The 22,764-nt window shown below is 34.0% G+C and overlaps 1 protein-coding gene across 1 annotated transcript in view; it reads right to left on the bottom strand.

Moving 5' to 3' along the window:
* Positions 1–22,764, bottom strand: part of LOC132551989 (zwei Ig domain protein zig-8-like) — a 70,808-nt gene that overhangs the window by 11,496 nt on the left and 36,548 nt on the right. The window contains exon 3 of the mRNA XM_060216134.1: positions 8,415–8,548. Coding sequence (XP_060072117.1) covers positions 8,415–8,548 — 134 coding nt within the window. The remainder of the gene's footprint in view (positions 1–8,414; positions 8,549–22,764) is intronic.

The raw sequence follows: 22,764 nt of genomic DNA on the forward strand, positions 1-22,764 counted from the left end.
ATTTACAATGAGAAGTGTATATGTTTGTATCATATCTTAGCATATTCATGATTTTAACTCATACAATATTCACTGGTTTTCTACATATTCAAATTCTTTCTGAAACGATGAATAGAAACTACGAAATCTATACATCAAATGCAGTTAAAAGTTAGTTTTTCATTTGACCACAAAAAAAAAAAAAAGAAATTCGAAATTGAAAAAAAAATTGAGAAAGACAATTTTATGCATATGATATATATGAATTTATGTTTACTTTCTAAACTATTATACAGGTTTTGTAAATTAATTACATCGCCTATGTATTGTATAACCCTGCCATGACATTCTGAAGACAACACCACATGGTGCTTTGATCTGCTCATACATGTAGCTAGGATCATTTATGCTGCAATAAAAATGTAGCCTTTGTGAGATTGAAGTCTTTTATTAACCAATGTACTTTGCTTATTCGCGTGATTGAGCTAAAAGTTATTAAGTTACCATAAAATTCACAATAAAATGACATTGCATAGATTGCCGCTGACCTTATTATTCTGTTACGATCAAAGTATACACTTATATAAATATTTTTTTCTATTATATTGAATAGAAGTCTGGTAGATATACAAGCAGGAAAATCGTACAAGTATCCGTGGGGGATTTCAGGAAATATCTGGATTGACGGAAACAATATGATATGTCCTAGTCTGCACATGTCGATATTCTTGACATCATTCAAGCAAATTAACTACATCCCAATGGCCCACACGTCATTGTGTATTTTTCATAAATAGTTATTTTAGATTTTGTTTTCATTTATTTTACAATAAGGACATTTACACATACAACCTATCCTGTTTATATGCTTGTAACATATCATTGCAACATCAAAAAAAAAGTTTTTATAGCAATGAACAAAACTTTAAAACACAATATTAACTTTAAAGACAAAAAACGTGTATATCATATACACGAAGCTTTCTTTGTATTATCAATCCTCATGTCATTGAAAAAAAATGCGTTTCCTTTTATTACCCATCACAAGATTCGTTCGAACAGCAACAAAGGAAACGTCCACAGGGGTATGTTTAAAACTAAGGCAAAGCAATTATCCGCAAGGATGTTTCAAACAGAATAAAAATAATGCACAGCCACAAAGACAATTTACATTTGGGCACCAAATTAAACTCGACACCTGACTAGGAGCAACAAATCATCGCCTTTGCAGAATCAACAGTGGTGGAATAAAGATCGGAGCAAGATAAAGTGCGTGACCTCGACGCATCATACATTCTGAGCAGCGAGTACCTGGGTCTCTTAGAATCCGATAATGTTTTCGGTAATGAAATTTACAAAGAAATTTGGACATGTAGCTTTCGCCTGTTAACGGCGAACTTAATTGCTAAGATACGAAAGATGACACACATACAGCATTTGGTAGTTTATTAGATGTATTCAGTGTTCGCAAGGGTTGGAACTAATTTGAAATGATATGCAACTTCTTTAGACTTAAAGGTAACTAACCACGCTTGCATAAAGCTTACTGAAAATAAATTAAGATTGAGTTCAGACTGTATCAATGTATAAGTCTGTAACATAATAGAATTGATCTCTCTTTGACAGCTGTAATTGGATTTTTAGAAATGCCCATTTTAATACAAAGTCTGCTTAGCTCTCCAACTTGTGGACGATATCAAACTCGACTAGCATTTGCTCCAGACACGACATTTTTCAGATTCGAGTTTTCAGTAATTTAGTATTTGGACGCTGTGTTCCACTGTAAAGCAAATAACTTCACGATATATATTTCTTTAAATGCACTCTTATATATGTTATCGCTAGAGGGAGACAAGAGCAAATGCCTTTCGGACTTTTGTTAGTTTTAGATTTAATTAGTTTCCAATGAGTTCCCGTATTTACAAAGGGTACCTCTCTATAATACGTTTTGGAAAAGTGTTAAAGCCATAGAGGAGCCCTGAACTTTGCAACGTTCGCCTTGTCGCCAAGGAAGTGTTACCGTCTATTTATTGTTTCAACTTTCTATACAGGTGTCAAGGAATCTAATTATAACTTCTCTTGTCGGTCATCTATGTGTCATAATTTCTTTAAATACCTTTACAGTTTCAAATTGATTTTCAATATTTTTTGTCAAGATAAAACGTCATGGGACGGAAAACTTTTATGACGGTATTGCTATTATTTATTTCCTCCGTTAGGAAAAAATACTTCTCTCTTTCTTAAGATTATTTGTTTGCACATTTCCCGAAATATCGAAAAGATTGTTTTTCTAATCGTGATTTGCACTTCGATTGAATTTAAATATCGTTTATTGTAATAGTAAGCAAATACCTCTGATATCGGGAAATTAATTTATGACTTTGATGAATTGGCTCTATCATTTTTAAAATGTTGAACATCCGTTAGTTACATGCAATAAGATAATTGACAAAAACCATTTAGTGCAATAGATCATACTTCGAATATAAAATGGACACCCAATTATAGTATCCAGTGAAGCACACACCAACGTTTTCATAAGCCACCATTTATCAAAGAAAAGTGCACGTAAATATGAAGGTATTTTGAACAGAAATGTTATCCTCCCACCTATGCATGCTGACTTGTTACTTCCATTAATAAGGAAGACAGTTACATATTGTAAAATCTAATGATAACTAATGCTGATTCCATTCCATGTGAATAAGAATCAATTTATTGTTAGCAATGCCGTTAAAAACTATTCTATCATGCGATGAAGTTGCATATCCCTTGGAGAAAATCCTAAATTAAAAATGTTTTATATTGGTGTTGATATAATGTATACAGGACAAATAATGAAGATGAATGCATTCATTCTGTGAAGACACCAACCTCAAAGCAATGATAATATCAAAACAACTCCGAAAATACCGGCAGGCTAACGGATTCATAATTTAAACAAAAAGTAAAGCAAAATAGAAGAAGCAAAAAAGCGTACAATGAAAATAAGACCAGGTGTTCCTGTCTTTCTGTTTCAGTAAAATTACACGTTATTTGTGCGGTTTTATGGGACGTTAAAATCATTAACGTGATTTGATTCCCCAGTGATTGTACATGGTTTGAGTAGTATCAAGAGCTTCTTGATAAATTATTGAAGAACTGCCACTGGTTATGTATTCCGGGATAGGCTATGACAGACACCAGTGTGAAAGGTCAATAGTGCTAACGTGCCATAGAATCCTGGAACGCGAAAGCAAAATTTTGCAATTAATCATTTTTCTACATTCAAGTCATGTGCATTTATAATTTAGTATATATCGGGACAAAATGGCCATGAAACGAATTCGTTTTGATAACAGCCATTTGATAAAAATGTTATTTCCTGAATTGACAAGTTGACGGATAGAATTTTTAGAAAACATGAATCATTGTAATAGTTCTCTTTATAGGTAGATCAATCATCTCCACTTTAAATGCTTCTCTTGTGACTCTGCATATCAAACGATAGGGAAGACAAATAGCCTATAGGGATTTATTTGTGTAACAGACCTTAATTTTATATCCAAAATAGTGAAAAAAGGTGTTTACATGTTCTAAGACTGTGAATATCACAGTGTCAAATGGCCAGCTCAATATGGAACTAGTATAAAAACGATGACATAATAAAGTGTCCTTTTAATAAGATTTCTTCTTCGCCATCGTCTTCATCGTCATCTCTTTCTTCTTAATCCTTTATTTTGTCTGTTATACATTAGGTTTATGTTTGTAAATAGATCAGACGAGCATACTATAACATGACCTTACTTTCAGAAGCGAAATGCTAGCCAGGAATGACCACAATAATGCGCTGTATCCTAGAGGTGTAATTATATCTGATTGGTCATTTTTATCTCCGGAGTTGTCGTAAATTATAAACATTATGATGACAGTTCTCGAATCTCTACACGCAACGGCGTGACAAAACTTTTATTTTATGGGCGTCTCTTTGAGTATCACGGGAAGTATCGGAGACTGGAGATTGCTTTCCGTTCAAACGTAGTTGTCTTCTATTATCTTTCTTTTTTAACTTTAATTAGCATGTTTGTTTCAGATTATCCTTCAACTGCTGAAGGACGATAACAATAACTGGTCCAAGTGACTCTTCAACAGCTTCCTCATCAGGATTATAAAAATATTCCAGGATATGAGAATAGATAGAATCCGATACAACACTCTCATGGCGTATTTCATTTCCTTTTAACAAATTGATTGTACTTATATTTAGTTTACTCTATACATAAAATGCCTTGTTAAACTGATTAGGAAGGCAGTGTTTTACTTCGGTGTCCCTTACACATGCTTCAGTCCTATGTTTTAGTTTAGTTCGAGAATCTGCAGAAATAAGATGAAATTCCATTCAGGTGTTTCCCCCAAGCCAAGCAAGCGAGAGGTGAGCCGAAACACCTATTACACTCAGATTGTGCACATAATACTTTAACGGAGCATATTTCACGGGTGTCTACAATATGCACACTGCATCCTCTCTCTCTAATTCTGGCTCCATAACTACCATAGAGACAGATGATCAATGTATATCTGCGAGATTAATACAAAAAAATAAATGCTCCAAAAGTATATGCCCCTTAATAATTGGTATCCTTCCCTGCTGATATCGGAGAAGTCGGGAGTGTTTAAGTGTAACTTTAACTTGAAATGACGGTAGGCTCGTGAGCTTTAGATCTTTGACTGTCGAACAGAAATTATCTCATTGGTATATCATCTATGCAAATCTAACTGAATGAGCAGTACACGGTTTAATGATATCAGTGTTCTTAATTTAGCAGTTTTTGACAGCTGGACAATAGGATACCGGTATCATTATTTATCTTTGTTGTCAAAAGGCGAGCTTTAGAAATAGATAGCATTTTGCATGTCATATATGATTGTGTTGTCATATCTAGTTACTACGCTAAGTAGTAAATATCAATATTTACAGACAATATATGTACTTAACCATATTATCTTCTCTGACTTAATTCTGAAAGCGTCCGCTAGAATGACGCATACAGCATCAGATGAAAGGCAACAGAATAGATTACTTGTCCTATTTGGCCGAAGCTCAATTTTCCAGGGTGTGATTTTGCGGTCGAATATATTTTCCGTATCTATTTCATAGAGACATTAAACACATACTGTTGCTGTGTTTTTCTAGAATCCATTAATAGGTTGACAATTCCATACATCTAACAGCAAAAATTATAATATTAGACTTTGAAATTAAGTACGCCTTATTTCTTCCTACAATGTTGATGGAAAAAGAAGGATTTTTTTCTCTCTGAAAGTTTTTTAAAGACTTAATTAATGGATTCTTTTGATATGAGTGATTGTCACGTGATCCAGGTCAGTTGTGATACTTCCTGAATCAAATCACTGCCATCAACAGACCACACCAGACTTAACATTCTAATGGCCAGGAAGTCGATGGATTTTACATACATTTATGTATATCAGGGGAGTAAAAAATGCAAATGACAATACCACTGACTCCGGAACTTAATCCGCTTAGTAAAGTGTAAGGTCAGCGATCAAACTAGCATCTCTCTGATCCATCAGAATAAAAGAATAACAATGAAACTTTTATTTGTATATAAATGTAAGCAATATACCTAGTCGCAATAGAAGTTAGGACTATTAGATTTAAATACATTATCGTTCCGTTTGCTACTACTCTCGGCATAGATTTGCTTCGAATCATTGTTCTCAATATAAAACCTTCTAAAATCGAGTTGAAATTGAGACAGACGGACTATTCATTTACCAGAAATACAAAGCGGAAGAATAATCAACAGTAAATAAAGTAGATGTAAAGAACTAAATATGACGTAATACCCCGTGTATGCAATCTCTCCCTCGTAAGTAACTGTGACAAAATTGTTTTATGTAATGGATTTATATCAGCATAATAAAACATCCCATCAACATAATCATCTCTGCATGCGACAAATACCAGAAACGAAAAAAATATGATGCATAAAAATTGCTCTTCTTGCCCATTAATAACAAAACAAAGCTTGAATGTAGTGAAAGAAAATTTGGGAAATGGAGAAAATAGCATCTTTTAATATAAAAGATTCCTATAAAACAGAGCTCAATATGTTTTGGCATTACACAAGCAGATACGACAGACGTTTATTTATTTTGATAGGTCTATAGCAAAACAAAATGGGTAATTCATAGTTTTTATTTTAAAGTAATCGATGTTTCTCAGTGTGACAAATCCGTCATTTTGAAGGTGTTTTTTCATTTCAAATTCTGCTGTTTTACTGTCAAACTTTCATTGCGTTTTATAACGCTTATAAATATACGAACCATTACCGTAAAACCAAATATGAAATGCATTTACAATACGTGTATCTATATATACACCCTAATCAACCTATCCTTTGATATCACCGTCCTGGATGTAATATAGCCTGGCAGCCAATCTAAGAAGCCGACAACTCAGGGATTGGCAGTTTACATGTACATGTAGAACAAGGTTATCCTAATCTTACTTGTAGTGGCCTCGGTGACTCCCAGTTGACTGATGCTTCTTCCAATACAATAAATTATTTAAGTCCCAAATACGGACTCTAACACTCATCGCAGATATAAATGTATTGTAGACATCAAACTGCCTCGATCAGCTTCATCTAGAAACGCTCTAGTTAGGTTTGTAAACATCTAGCACGGGGATTGTTTTGAGACAAAACGAGCATTGCAGACATGAGGATCAGTTGGAGTTGATTTCAGTTTCATCGTATTTATTACAACATTCAACCATCACATACATGTACGAATTATTGATTACAAGACAATGAGATACCAGCATGCAATAGAACGCATTGCCCTTCTCATACGTAAAAAATGAATGTTAAGAGCAAGTTGCATTTTAAAGAATATTCACGTCAAAGCTTTTATTTCAATGAAGAGTGTACATGTGTAACATCTTAATAGTGTTTGTAATTTACAAAGCTGCTTACTTGTTCAATGTTTATACACTACAAATCATTCTTTGATTAATAAAGTTGATGATAATTAATTTACCTATCTTAAAAGAAATAGATCTAGCGTGGATGAAGAAATCCAACATTGGGAATCTGCCAATGTAAGGAAAATCATAGTAATTCTTGGTATGTGGCTATAAAATGAAAACAGATCTTGGCTTTTTCATATCTCTATTTTCACATAATAACTTATTAGTTAATTATTTTCATTACACATTTCTATCAACAGCATTACAATGATGTCATTTATGTATATGACGTTCACCATACATACAACATGTTTAAACCTTTACGCAAAGGACCGATGTGCTATATTTACGTTGAAAAAAAAACATAATTACATATCAAGTAAACCACTTGTAGTTGGGTGTAGTTTTATCATGATCCACTACAGCGATATTTATTTACAATTCTGTAATCCTAGGTAATCCGTTTATCTTAAATCACCTCATTTGTCATATCAGCAGACTGACACAACGTGGGAATGAAAATAGATAAAATATCTTTGTTACAAAATTAGCACAAGAGAATAAAGCCTTTGAATATAAATCAAAAATGAGATACAGTTTGCCCGATAATGAATTAAACTCGATCATTAAGTTACTTCGCTCTACCAAGACCTATATGAGATTCCATACAGAAAATCGTTAATTCAATAGCAGTATTGTATAATTCTAAATTGCTGGTTTACCCGAAATTCGAATATCAGTCACTCAGTACCATCACAAAAAGTTGACTAATGATAAGGTTAAAACTGGCGAAATTCGTTATATTGGGTACACCACTACATACATCATAATTAACCGAAGAATAAATTACAATGCATTCATCTTTCGTAATTACTTCAAATAACTTAGAATCTGTCTTTTATCAAGTTTATCTGCTAAAATTATTTATGTGTTTCACATGCATTTCATTAATAAGCACATATCAAGAATACATTCGTGTATATATAGAACACCAAACCAGTCTCACCAAATAAGGTTGATTTTGATGTGATGGTTATAATAATAAAGGATTTGTTAAATTTCATATTTTGCTAAAATACGTAATATGAGAATTATATGTGTATTACATCTCACACACAAAACTTTCAATGCAATGTTTTAATGATAGAGTATTTTTGAAATGTTTCCCATCTGAAGAGATGCATTGATTAAATACATCCAGTACAAATGAAATGAATATGGTTTAAATCCACAATGTATCACCTCAAAAATCAATGATGGCCTCCATTGTTTTAGACAAAAAGTTATATATAAACAATTATTGTTTAGGGTGAATTAGTATAAGATTCAGTGTGTACATCATTCAATCTGCTGAGTACGATTCTTTTCATAACTTTTTTCCGTTTTTTTTTTTTTTTTTGGGGGGGGGGGGGTGAAGTCAAGGGAGATTTGGAGCAGTGTTGTGAAGGAGATTGCTTACCGTCTTCGTTCCGAGATTCTGAACAGTGCAGTGTAAAATAGCGAGGTTGCCCCTTTTCACTGTGTAGTTTTTCTTAGTGGCAAGTATTTCGGGTGTACGGGTGGCGTACCCTCGATCTGTAAAGAATCGGTGACCTGTAACAAAAAGACCATCATTAATAGATTGATTTCATACTGACCGGAGCCATGTATTAAATCTGACACATCCATTAACAAAGACCGAAATTCCATGAGTGATATGACCACTTCCTCATAAAAATTTGATATAACTATAATTAAACTCATCTAGGCCATGGCAAAATGTTATCTTGCAAATATATGGAATTTGATATTCCTATCAATATGCCATGTGTCCATTTAACGCTTCCTATTTGCCAGAGAACGATTAAAAATACTAAGATCGCTATCATTGGGGAATGCAGTTTCACGATAGACACCTATGAGGCGAAGCAATACTTTCATTTAGAGGCTATGTGTTGCATGTTTTGGACTGGAGTATGTAACGATTGCACAAAAGAAAAACAAATTCATAATACTTTTTATAATACAATCAGATTCAGATACAGTGGAGCAAAATTATGACACAAGCTGATTATTTTGAAACAAAAACCGAATGATTTGGTGCAAAGGCATTCAAGTTTTGAATTATTTTATTTTGATGTTTGTCAGATACGTAAGCTAATACAAAGGAAACAAACATACAAAATACCAACATGTCAACATAATATCAAATTAAATTAAATAAATCTAGGGCAAAATATGAACAAAATTAACATTTACATGGAGATTCATGAAAAAGTTCAAGGCGAATGAAACCAGGTGTTCCTGACGGGTAAGCGTCTTTTGCTTTATCGACGACAACCGCCATGTTAACCTTGGTCAATCCAAGCAAGTAATTTCACGTTCTCAAATGAGAATAAGGTATACAATAACGAAACAAACATGCAACTGAAGAGAATCCAACTCGCCAAGCTTCATATCAAAATTATGACCGTAACATTCTCTTCATTCTGCATCATTAGAAATCCTGTGTTATGAGTTTAACTCTCAGTTGACGATTTCCTGGACGAAAATCGTGATAAAGGGATCAGGCCCTCGGATATCGAATCAGCTGCCACGTGTAAAAACTATAAGCTGAGGATATAGGAATGTTGCCAGAAATTGAAAGTTCACAATAGGGAAATTGAAATTGTAATGTTCATCATGCAGCTTGATGGAAAGCTGCCCATGAAGCTTTCGCAGGAGCTTGTCGTGTGCTTGATTTCCAATTCTGGTGGATGTATACGATGGACATGGTCAATTAATTTCATATTATTTAAAGTCAAGACCTCATTAATATATCTGAAAGTGAAATTAAACGACTTTGCGATGTCTTTGTGAACTTGTTTGATAAAACCTTCGATAAACTCAGCCTCATATGAAAACAAAATCCAGGTCAACCAACAGAGAGGCAAAGTTCCCGTAGGTCTTACAATCAATCCCGACTTCGTCATCCGTATATTTTCACGAAAAACGCTTCAATACAGTTCATAACAACATGTTATTGTTTATTTCCGTTCTCATATTTTGGAACACGAAGCTCTCATTACAAGAGAGCGAAGTCGCTCGCTCAGATTAGAATGGAGTACACTGTGGAAATATCAAATGATCTTAAGGATGATTTGCATTATTTAAAATCAACACTCTATTATTTCCAGTTCTTGGGTAAAAGTACCACAATAAGACAGTAACCGATATTAGATAATACTACGAATAATGGTTATTGATTTTGATCAAGAATTGGTTAAACAATGGACGAGTCGGCAATGAAACATATAGGGTTTCTTGTGAAGTTAAGGAATATAACATAACACGGGAAGTCCGTATTTATATCATTTATAGGAAATCTATTTGATTGTAATACTGAAGCGTGATTAGCAAGTATTTCTTCTTTGGAAAGATTCAAATGGAAAATGTTTACGTTGGATTCCCTTCGTTATCAAGAAAACCTGTTTTTTTGGTTTTTTTTTTTTTTAAAGGAAATGTAATAGTGTTTGAAGTTAAAGACAAAGTTATTGGACGACTTATCGTTATGCACATACCCGCCATGTAAATCTTGAATTAAACATCAAGATCGAGGAAAGCTGATTTCTGCTTTGTTTTTAGTTTAGGAAAATGACATATGTTACACCATTCTTTACTGTAAAGGTTATAAGATTCCGTGAAAATGTTGTAAAGTTCTATGTTTGATGTACATTTCAAATATATGATATGCATTCCTTCTAAGTAGTTAGATATTATTTTAGCATTTGTGATGATCACGTCAACATCCTCAGATCATCTTGATTTATTCAGAAGCCGGTAAATAAGAACTCAAATATTTCCCTTCAATAGCACAAGAAACTATATGACGCAAAAACAATTATGTTTTGCAATTAGTGCCGTCTCCTTGTTATGTTTACAGCAGAATTCATAGCCTCAGAATTTGAAACTATGCCTAAAAGAAAGATATATGATATTGGAAGTCGCAACGAATCACAACAGCCGAAACACGAAACAAACGTCATAAATTATGACCAAAAACTTTACCAAAGACGTAGTAATGTGTCTCAAGGCAATGGTCCGATTTATTATTTCATATCCGAGAACTATTTTACTACATACTTGATTAAACCCAATTATCCTATATGTAGCAAGACTGTATTTTGCCGTATCATCTAGACATCAGTGCTTTTTACACATTCAATATGGCATTGATCATGGTGCGGTACAATGGGTTCAGTGCTACGATTTTCAGTACCTTGCACGGCAGGAAACTTAAAGATATAATTAATCATTCCTGGGTCAGGCTGGCAGGAAAATTCCAACTATTGATCGCAACAAGAGTTTGGAAGTTTTGCATTCGGCAAAGACAGAAGCGAACTTAACAATATGAGATTTCTGTCTTGTGCGCGAAAACTGATTGTAACGTTATATCGGGTTTCAGTAGTTTGGCAACAGAGATTTTGTACAATGTATAAGAATGATGATGACCGTAAAAGTGTCTTAATGATAAATGTGCAAAAAGAATGGTTCTTAGTGGTAGCAATTCAAAGAAAACTGGCGCTAGTTCATTGCAGGATATCTAGTACTTGGTATGTACATCTCCATCAATCAATATGTTGATATGTTTGAGAACGTGACATTTCCTGCGTGGATTGACAAAACTTTACATGGCGGGTGTCGCCGATGGCGGGTGGGGGTAGGGGGGGGGGGGTGAAAAAAAGGCGTACTATAACGGTAAACATGGATTTATTCTCTTTGTACTTTCTTTGTGTTTGTATTTTGTCCGTGTTTTATTGAATTCCAGTTTGGATTATGATTATGTCGACATAATGGTGATTTCGTGTTGCTTCTTATGTACAGCTTCGAAAACACGTCACATAGGGATTGTACACAAATGAATTATTCCATTGTTTTATAGAGGGGAATGAATGAATATTTAACAAGCAACAGCGGAAGTCACTTCAGCTGTCCATGCCTCGTCCGGAACGCAACATCAAACTTCATTAAAGTAGAACAAATAAATCAAATTTCGACCAATTGATTGCCTGGAAATGGCGGTCATTTCGTGGAAATGTATAAATGAGGTAACAATAACGACCGGTATCACAAGGTAGTCCTGATTCTTATACGAATTTGATCGAAATCCGATTGTTTCAATTTCGACCTGTCAAAAGAGAAAAGTGGACTTTCGTTATTCAAATAAAAATATCATCCCCCTGCTAAGTTTCATTTTTCTACAACAGAAGTCATGATTATTAGTGCAAAGTTTGATTATTATATTTTTTGAGATTGTCGGGGAGAAAGGCGACGAAGGAAAAATAATTATGATAAGAAAACGAATTAACGACAGAATGAGGACAAGTCAACTCAAGAAAGTTAAAGAGTACCATGACGCCAAAATGACGTTTAATATTGCATATAAGACATGGAAATTAACAACACATAGTGTAAAACTAGCAAATATTTTAATGCCTTTGTAAATATGAAAGGTAATGGTCATATTTCGAAGTGGAAGACATATACTAGAATATAGAAAATTGGCAAGCATCACAGAACCGGCTTATTGCTAATTCATACAAGTGTTATAATTTAAGGTTGAAGGATACAAGTTAGATCGGTACTCCCACAGGCTTTAACTAAGTACAGCAGTTTATAATAAATGGATATGATGATGTATCCATACAAAGTGATTTCCTTACACTTTTTATCGCATAATCGGTCTGTTATACAGTTAATTTGCCGCCCCCTCCCCCCACCGGCCAAATGCTATATTTCTACATGTGTCGCTAATGTAATGTTTTGTTTTTTGTTTTTTTTTTGCTTGGCTGCATCAGGCAGAAATTAGAAATTAATCTTGATGTTATAATATGAACAATGACTATCCGTCATGTAATGGAAACTGGAAATAAAATAGCTGTTTCCACTGGATTTTTTCCTTCAAGTCTGGACTTTTCTATGTTTTGCGACATAGACATCTTCAATTTGGTTATATTTCATTTAAGATTTAATAAAACTGAAAATAAAAATCTCAAGATTTAATTTTTTGTTCGCCAAGGCTCGCAAAAAACAGTAAATATAATCAAACAATCTAAACTCCCTTTCAAAGAATCCCATATGAAATGAAACCTCTTTAAGATCCTAACTTTATCCTTTTTTGTATTTTTACTTTCAGAATATTTTATTGTCATGGTGGTATTGACAGTAGGAATTGGGCAACAGGCAGAGTCTATGAAAGCCCTCTCCTTACAGTGCATAAACAAGTATACAGACACATCAATCAAAATTAGAGATAACAGATAATAATAATATTAGGAATAAGAATGTAGAAGATAGATTCAAATGGATGATTATATAACCGAAATGCAAAATAGGCATCACCATCGTTTGTATCATTGAGTACCAGAACAGTAACATAAACTAAAAAATACAAATTAGGTATCACAAGATATTACAAGACTGGGTCAAAATATGTCCATTTGTGGTGGGACAGGCTGCAGGTTCAAACAGTCCATTTGCACATAATTTTTTGTATCATTCTTTATATCCATTCGTATCACAACTTGGTCGTTTATTGGATTCGGAATCTGATGAAAAAATCGTTTTCAAGTTGAACATCGTGAAAAAACCACATCTAAAAACCATTATGAAAGCGAACGGAATACCAGGAACATTCTTTGCAAATCTGTATGTCTTTGTCATTAACTTTATAATCTAGAAGCCATAAACCTTATCAGATATATGATTTTACCAAGCTTCTGATAACTACCACCATACTGTAGCAGCAATAACTGACGGGACTACACATAAATTGTGTACATTTCTTAAGCTAACATCAGCAAAATCATTATACACTCTAGACACCCGTATGATTGTTATTTCATAAACATACCATATCATCCATAACGTGGACAAACAGTTGTTATGAAGCGGCACGTGTTGTACGGTATTATTTCAATACACATACCGAGCTATGTCAAATCCCGAAAAGATCAGCGTGTTTTCGTCAGTAACTATGGCCTCAGTTCAGACACTTGCTTCTTTCGTCATTTCGTTCGTGAGATAGTGTCAGGGAAGTTTTTCTCTTAAAAATCGTACAACACTTATTATATTGTATTGGAATAAAATAATTGTGAAAATGATAAATCGAATGACATAAATGTCACGTTTAATGATTTGATTATGAAGCGGAAACAATATTCTGATTAGATCGTTTTCCCGCCTATCTTTATATTCTCTTTAAATTCACATGTATAATGTGAGAAGTGTGATAGGAAAGCCTTAAATGGACGTACTTAACTTTATGCTTGTTTAATTCTGCAACAGGAAATACTGAATTGCTATTTGAGAGGTTTATCAGGAAAATGTGGTCATTTGATTCTTACTGTTATGAAATCCCCCCTCAATTTTAAATACAATAAGAAATTAACACATTTTATTCCATGATATATAAGAAAGAAATGAAGCCAGCAACGGTAAACAATATACAACGTTTAGTCGATTCTGTAGAGGTCAATGGCACGAAACGCTACCCAACGTTTAAATGAAAATCAATTTAGTTGATGAAGAAACCATTTCAACCCTTGTAGAAGGAGACTTATTTAAGGAGAGAAAAAGTAAACCTCTTGGGTTTTAACCTGTCTCGTTATATAAACAGAGGTCACGACTACGTAAAATAGAGGACGAACGTTATCATATTATAAAAAAGGGCGCCCGAGTTTGTCTCTTGAGTAACAAAACGTACACTCAAAAACAAAGTTGACCTATTACCACTCGTCTACGGCTCTGCCTTAACAAGGGAATTCGGTAGTATGTTAAAATGTCAGTGCGGCACTGCTTCCTCGCTTAGAGGATTACGTATCGGCATATCAATGGACGTTTTTTGTTACAATAACTGCAAAGCAAGATATAACCTTATATTATATTAATTACTGTTGTATGCCAGGCTTACAGCTTGGGGCATGGGGCTGGGGATGGGGGCGGCGCAATTGGTCGGGCATTTGAGTCCATATCTTTTTTACAGAAAATTAAAACCTGGGCCACATGTCCATAAAACATCTGAATAATTCCATTCCCTTACAATCATTATTACAGTACGTGGTTAATAATTCTACACCACATACGACACTGGAAAAATAGTTTGCATCATGATATATCTTATCAATCGTTTATAACTATGTTAACTTTTTCTGTGTTTCATCTCTATGAGCGATTATTGTCGGCATGTGATCGTAAAACAAAACGACTTTCACATGACCGCGTACTCTATGTCAAAGTCAATATAGATCAAGTAATGTGATTGGTCTAACCTCTCACTTCCGGTGACCGCGTTTCCGCTGTGAGAGAGATCAGATGTGAGGCAGTTTGACAGCCAACATATTATGGAGACTGAAACGTGAAACAAAAGGCGGCGTTTGATTCATAGTCCTATGATTCAGAGTGTAAAGACTATTTACACTGAATCAATAAATGTTGAAGTAAGAGCTAGCTGCCTGGCAATTTTTGTGATCCTTTTTTTGTATGCTTTATATAGTGAAGTCAGTATACGTATTTATAGGTAAGTGTTAGTGTGTATAACTTCAATAGATTACATTCCAAATATTGAACAAATCAAATAAGATGTATCTTCCTTCTGTCTAAACCAAACTTCAATGGTTCTACAGATGAGACATAACCGTAGCATGGTACCCAGGTAGAATATTGTATTCAACCCACTGACACGTAAAACGTTTATTATATAAATTTGACCAAATCTGATGGGTTTTTTTATTTGCTGAAAGCTATCAAATCTTGCATCATCCTAAGATTATATAAATATTCAAAAATCAGAGAAAATCAGCCATGTCTGCTTTTGATTTGAGTAATGTATTTGAACCTTGTATTTGGTGAGATATGGATCAGCTTTATTCGTGAACGTTGTAACACGTGTTAGGCATGAACTATATCAGCTTTGATGGACTGTTTTAGTTTTCAGTAAACAACAATTGTAATGCAATAACGCATGCATCAGACATGGCGAACTCCTATCAATACGCCATGCCTCTATTTTCAGCACATCGCCAAACGTTGGTAATGAATGGCGCGTGGACAGATGAAGGCGGGCTCCTGCTCGGTATATATCACAAGACCGACCGACGTTTTAATGCTTCCGCCAATCGGGCGTGTGATTTATAGTTCTAATGCTTAATTACTCTCTACATATAATGTTGTTCCGAATGACAACTTACATTAATTACATAACGTTGAATCAGAAGTCAACCGTTATATATTATTTACACTTCACTTATTTTCTGTTTAGTAAAACCACAATTTTCGTCGGAATATTAAGTCTTGCAAATTATGCATGTAATTTCGTTTCGAGTGGAAATTTTATAATTTCAGGTCATAGAAGTACTTCAATGTCAGGGACCTTAGTAGTGCATACGTACAATGTGTGTCACATTTCTGGTTTGTCATATTTCTATTATGCAGCTTGCGGCTAGAATTACATGTCCATCTTTGTATCACTAAGTATCCGTACAGTCTTGACTTGGTATTCATGTAAAAATAATTGCATATATACGTTAAGATTTTGCCCTCGTTTCATCGAATTGAATTTGAATTAAGTATTATTTTGATATATCGGTATTCCCCCTGTTATTTTCAAACTTTATGTGCTTGTTTCGTAAAAATTATTTGGCATTTTATTCAGTCCTGTAAAGTCATCTATCTTCCTGGATCGTCCATATTGTATCGATCAATCACTATATATAGATATATATGTATGGTGAGTGTTCTACAGAACAATGTAGGAGTTTTAGAATACTGTATTTTCACGAGACAAACATGATGAATTTAACGGTTAAGTAAATTTTTCATACTTCTTTGCTTTAATTCCTGTGGGTTTTTTTTTCTTGTTTTTTTCTTTGTTTTTTGGGTTTTTTGTTTTTTTGTTTTTTTTTTGTTTTTTTTTGTTTTTGCTTTGTTTTTTTTTTATTGATGTGCCTACTTTAACATCCAAGTGGCAGCTGCGATTCACAAACACGTGAATGCATTATATTCATTATATATGATACTCATACTAAACATACCAATATTAATAGCCATTTTTACGAGGTCCCAAATGTTCCAGAAATATTATTAACTTATTATTCGAAATTCAAAATGAGTAGAGAGTTAATTTCCATTAACGAGGAACAGCCTGGTTTATTTAGGTTGTATCTAGGAGAAATGAGATGAGCGTAATTATAATCTCCCACTAACAATGTCACAGTCTGAAAGGGAGCAAATTACCTATTCTTCATATTAAATATGTTCTGATTATACCGAGCAAAAGACATTTCATATTGGCAAAACGGATATCATTAATTTTCGATGTGTAATTTAATCAGAGGGGTACACAAACAGTGGTTAATATATTGAATAGATCCACTGTATGTGGTCCTAAAATTGCCACGCAATCTCAGCCAAGATCCGGGCAATATCAATTCATGTGGATTACGGTGTAAAATAACTGGCCAAATGACCAGTCACTGACCACAGGACAATACGGGGGATAGCGGAGGAATAATACAACCGTCTGTTGTCTGCCGTATTAGTCAGACTAAATCTTATTATGACCACTTACAGCCGGTCATATATATAAGATCATACCGATAGCACATGGGGACAGCACCAAGTCCGACACCTAATATCCGTTAGATCGGCTTACTGGAAGCAGTGTTCCGCCATATTGATGTATTGATGGTTCTGATTATGTTGGTTCTCTCATCCTTTGATGGATATTCCTCAATTAAACATTACTGCACAGTGTAAGTTAAGATGTTCAGATGGTGCAATCACTCTCTTATCTTCAGGACAATCACTTATAAGTATATTGTTAATTTATTCTGTATACAAATTTATATTCTGTATACAAATTTATATTCTGTATACAAATTTATATTCTGTATACAAATTTATATTTTGTGAACAGATTCAAATTCTGTGTACAAATTCACATTCTGTGTACATTCTGTGTACAAATTTACATTTTGTGTACAAATTCACATTCTGTGTACAAATTCACATTCTGTGTACAAATTTACATTTTGTGTACAAATTCACATTCTGTGTACAAATTCACATTCTGTGTACAAATTCACATTCTGTGTACAAATTTACATTTTGTGTACAAATTTACATTACAATTATGAAGATATTTCTGTTAATGATTGCAGTGGTGGTGATATGGCTAATGCAATTCTAAAGAGTATTTGGTCTGCGTTCATTACAAGAACATCGACAAAGAACATTTGAAATATAATGAGTGTCGTCTTCCATCATTTTCTGTCCAAAAGCGTGATCCACCTGAATTTAATTGGCAATCAATGTATCTGCACAAATGCAAACGCAAACACTGTTTAATATCTTACAAGTATTTTTTAGACTGTTTTGTTACGTGTACAATTTACATAAATAAAGCTGCCTAGAATTATATCGAAATATTGTAATAAAACTGAATGCGATACTCTATAGAATAATTATCAACACAAATGTTTAGCTACAGATGTTTCCTGTTATATTTGAGGAAATTAACACCTCATATATGAAAAATGTATCGTGTGATGCATCACAAATTGCTAAAAAATGAAACGACCAGTGTTTTACTATGTGTGAAGAAACATTTCCGTTAACAAAGGAATGCATCCCACGCAAGGCTACAATCAAGAAAAGACTTTAGCGTCATTAATCTTAGTTTCTGTCAACTGTGAGTGTAATAAGGGGGCATCACTACAAGTAACTTGACAGAAACAGGACACCTCTCGGGAAATTTCAGATTTTTTTTCGGGAGCCTCGATCGCATAACCTTACAAAACGTTTTAGCAATGAATAAGCCATGGTGATGACAACACACTTGTAACAATCAATACTATAACATATGGTCGGGAGGGAATTCCAGACCTACAGATAAACATAAAGATACAAAATATCTATACATGTCTTGTTGAATTTCACATCTACAAGAATGACAAGTCCAATCATCAATCATAGATAATAGGGTAAATATGTCTGCAAGTTTGTCAATTCTTTAAAGCAAAAGTCTGGTTTTTCACCGATTTTACTGAAATTGTTAAGCTCCTAAGAATTTTTAAATTGTTTCATTCGAAAACTTAAATATACTCTAATGATAATTTAAATATGTTTTACGAATATCACACACCAACATCTCATCAGTTGACAAAGTCGTTATTTCTGGTGCAAAAACAAATAACTCGTTATTGTATTATAACATAAATATTTTTGTTTAGCTTCGGAAATATCGCAAAAACACAGAAACAACGTCTTTCTACCATATGATAAATGTAGTACTGTTAAGTTTCCATGGTTTGGTTGAGCTGTACAATTTGAAGTGATGACGTTTCAGCAGAAAAAGAAACTTACATAAACAGTCTGTCATGTAGGTACGTTGCACATTTAGTTTCAGACAAATTGATGTTATAGCTAATAAAAAGGAGAATATACATATGAAGTATCCTTTTTACTTATTTTTCACTAATCCCAGCTGGGTATTATACATCTATGTATAACAATTATGACCGGCGGGTGGCAATGCACTTGATTAACCACCTGATGTTTTTGGGCTCGATTTCCCAAATGCACATGGCATGCGTGATTTTGTCCTGTGTGCTGTAGTTTCCTCCGTCTGTAAGACCGTCTTTAACACAGTCCAAACAGAATCCTTGAAAAGAATAAGCTTAAAGCTTTTTTTTTTTTTTTTTTTAATTGTTGTAGAACAGATGAAATTTATATCCTATCATTTGCAGGACTAAGACTGAAATACCCTGACACTCAATATTAACAAATCTGAATGAGGAATATATATGTTGTCTTCTGATTGGTAACATTATATTAAGGTCAATGATATCGATATGACTACTAAAATCTGAGGCAATGACGATGTATTCCAGGATAAGGATATTATCTTTAGTTTTCCAAAATGAACTGTTAATGCATTTGTATGACCAATAATTGTGAAACTTACTGCATGCTTGAAAATGTCTCGAAACCAAATACAAGACAACATGAAGCCGTTTGAGATTCCACACAAGACACAATTTTCTCAAGAAAAGAAAATATTTCTGCAACATTTCATTAATTTAACCGTAAATCAATCACAAAAGGTTAACGCCGATAGACTAGGTGTGATACGTTGGATTTAAAATATGTGAATATGAGTGGGCTATTTTGGGAAGAATTCCAATAGTACAAAAATTTGTCACAAAATCCTTGAAATGTTCAGGATTGTGAAGGTCACTCCTGACTAGAGTTGCAATGTGAAGGATTTTCCGTGTGAAAAAAAAAGAGAAAATGGTGTTTGTTTGACTCTAATTTAAAAAGTGAGACAGTAGGGAGTAATTATTTTCAAAAAACGACAGTCAGACGTCTTAAGGCATCGGTAATTCGTCGTAAAATATAGGCGTTTGACAAAGACAATAAAAATGTGAAAATGTTTATACCTTTAACCTGAAAGTAAAAGTTTTTTTTCTTATCTACAAGCGCTGTCTTGTGGTTTGGGACTAGAACATTGTATATGTATGTTTAATGTATGGGAGGAGTATTACGTCATAAACAATACCTTTGAAAACAATGGTAGAATCTCCAGTTGGTAATGTTTTCATTCATTTGCTCTAGACGTGGGAAAGGTATTACGTCATAAACAATACCTTTGAAAACAATGGAAAAAAATAATTTGGTAATGTTTTCTTCCATTTTCCCTATGACTGTATGGTTTATTAATATTGAATGATATATATTACTGTTTTTTCAAGATAAATATGATCATATATTTACAAAACCATACAATTTTATTATGATTATTACGTTGTATATCAGCTCAATTATTATCAATAGATTATATCTTAGAAAATTGATTTCCTATTAATATATATGCAAGTTTCCTCAGTACAATACCGCTAAGTGTATGACAGACCTAATAAGCCCGGGGATGTGATAGTTCTGTACAGCGTTAGAGAAGGCATAACCTAAGACTCCGAGACATGTAGTTCTACACTGCCTATCCGTGGTTGTTTATTTTCTCAGGAAGATCATAGACAGACCGGTCTGTGATGCCGTTGTTGTATCCTTAAGCAAGGCACTTTGCCCGCTTGCTTTGGATGGCATACCACCGAACCCCGTACCCCGTATATTGATCACGTGAGTTACCCCGTTTCCCCCGTACCACCTGTACCAATACAATACACGATAGTATTATTTCTTATCTTGGTTAATTTCAAGATAAAGCAACACTGCTATCGGATTAACAGTTTGCTGTTCTGTATCAGGTATACATGCTCGACAGGTTTTTGTCGTACAATTAAACTTTGCAATCTAACATTTAAATGGCGATAATGAATAGAAACACTGTCCTTAGTGATAAATCGCTACAACTTGTTCATAAGAGTGTGGAATCCAAAATGGGCAATATACCTCCCGGGACCGGAAAAGGAGAAAGTTTGTCGAAAGCCGGTAGCATGTATAGCGCGGATAAATCAACATTGATGTAAAAACTATGTCCGTGATTCTACAGAGAAAGATGTTGGCATTGACAATGGCCATTTCTTTAGGAACGGAGGGTTCCGTTGTTTATGTAAATTTGCGGTTAGGTTCAATTGGGTCAACATTGCCACGATAAACAACATTTCAGTATATACTTCTTTGTTAGCCAACAGCACAAATGCCAAGAGGACAATTATGGCGGGTCTGTCGGATTGTCGGAAGAATCGAAGAATCTGCAGTCATAAAATGTCTAATCTGGGCGACAGGCTCAGAATGTAGGCAGATGTTTTGTAGATATTACAATCGCCCTTGTGTAAAATTATCAATAAATACACAGTCAGGAATTTTTTCCTGTTCGGAAATTGATTTTTATGTTGTTGATATATCCTGGCTATAGGTGACAATTATTCATAAAAAAAAATATCAAGAAAAAAGTGTGAGTGTTTGTCTGTTCACTCCACGATGTCAATCGTGTCTAATGGTGTTTGTAAAAAAAAATGGTGATTTCAAATCTTTCTTCCTTAATTTTACTCTTTATCAATTCCTAAAGTCTAAGCCCTTATGGGAAGCTTTACCGTACGCATTTGTCATGACAATATTGCAATATAACTGAGTTTAAATTATCATAGAAGACACGTGACCATTCACGATAGTGATGACTTCAGGATCATCATCGTAATATGTCCGCACTTTAGACATACTGAGTTTTTTTCGCGAAAAAAGAGGGGTGATTATGGGATATAAAGGATTGGCGAAAGTAATTTTCTATTGTCATGTGAAAAAAATCACATATTTAAGCGGCATCGAGGAATGAGCCACAAAATTACACTCACAGCCATGGTCACGGTATGTTTCGTGTCATCATTGATAATTTATATCACGACATGTTATATAGCAGACAAGTATGTCGATAGTTCAATGCAGCACCGGGTTGCCTCTCTCATGAATCAAAATATATAAATTTAACACCAACTACTAAATATCTAACCATTATATTGAATCTAAACATTCACTATTAAAGGCAAAAAAGATATGATGGTTTTCCCTGATTTCAAGATAACTTTCCGGCAAATTCACAAGCTAATAAGACTGCTTTGATGAAGTATTTTTATACTTTGGTAAAACTAGACATGTTATCGAGTAAAATGCAATTATGACATGTGCACGATCCGAACGTGCTAAAGCAGTTGACAATTACACGTGGAAACGTTCACATATCGTCAGGCCGACGTAAGCAACATATGTATCAGGACACCGGTAACTGAATTACTTATTTTAAGCTAATTACCAGAACGATGTAAAATAGTATCTAC

The sequence above is a fragment of the Ylistrum balloti genome, unplaced genomic scaffold (genome assembly GCF_031769215.1).
Source record: "Ylistrum balloti isolate Yb309-2 unplaced genomic scaffold, AGI_CSIRO_Ybal_v1 Utg370230, whole genome shotgun sequence".
NCBI classification, from domain to species: Eukaryota; Metazoa; Mollusca; class Bivalvia; order Pectinida; family Pectinidae; genus Ylistrum; species Ylistrum balloti.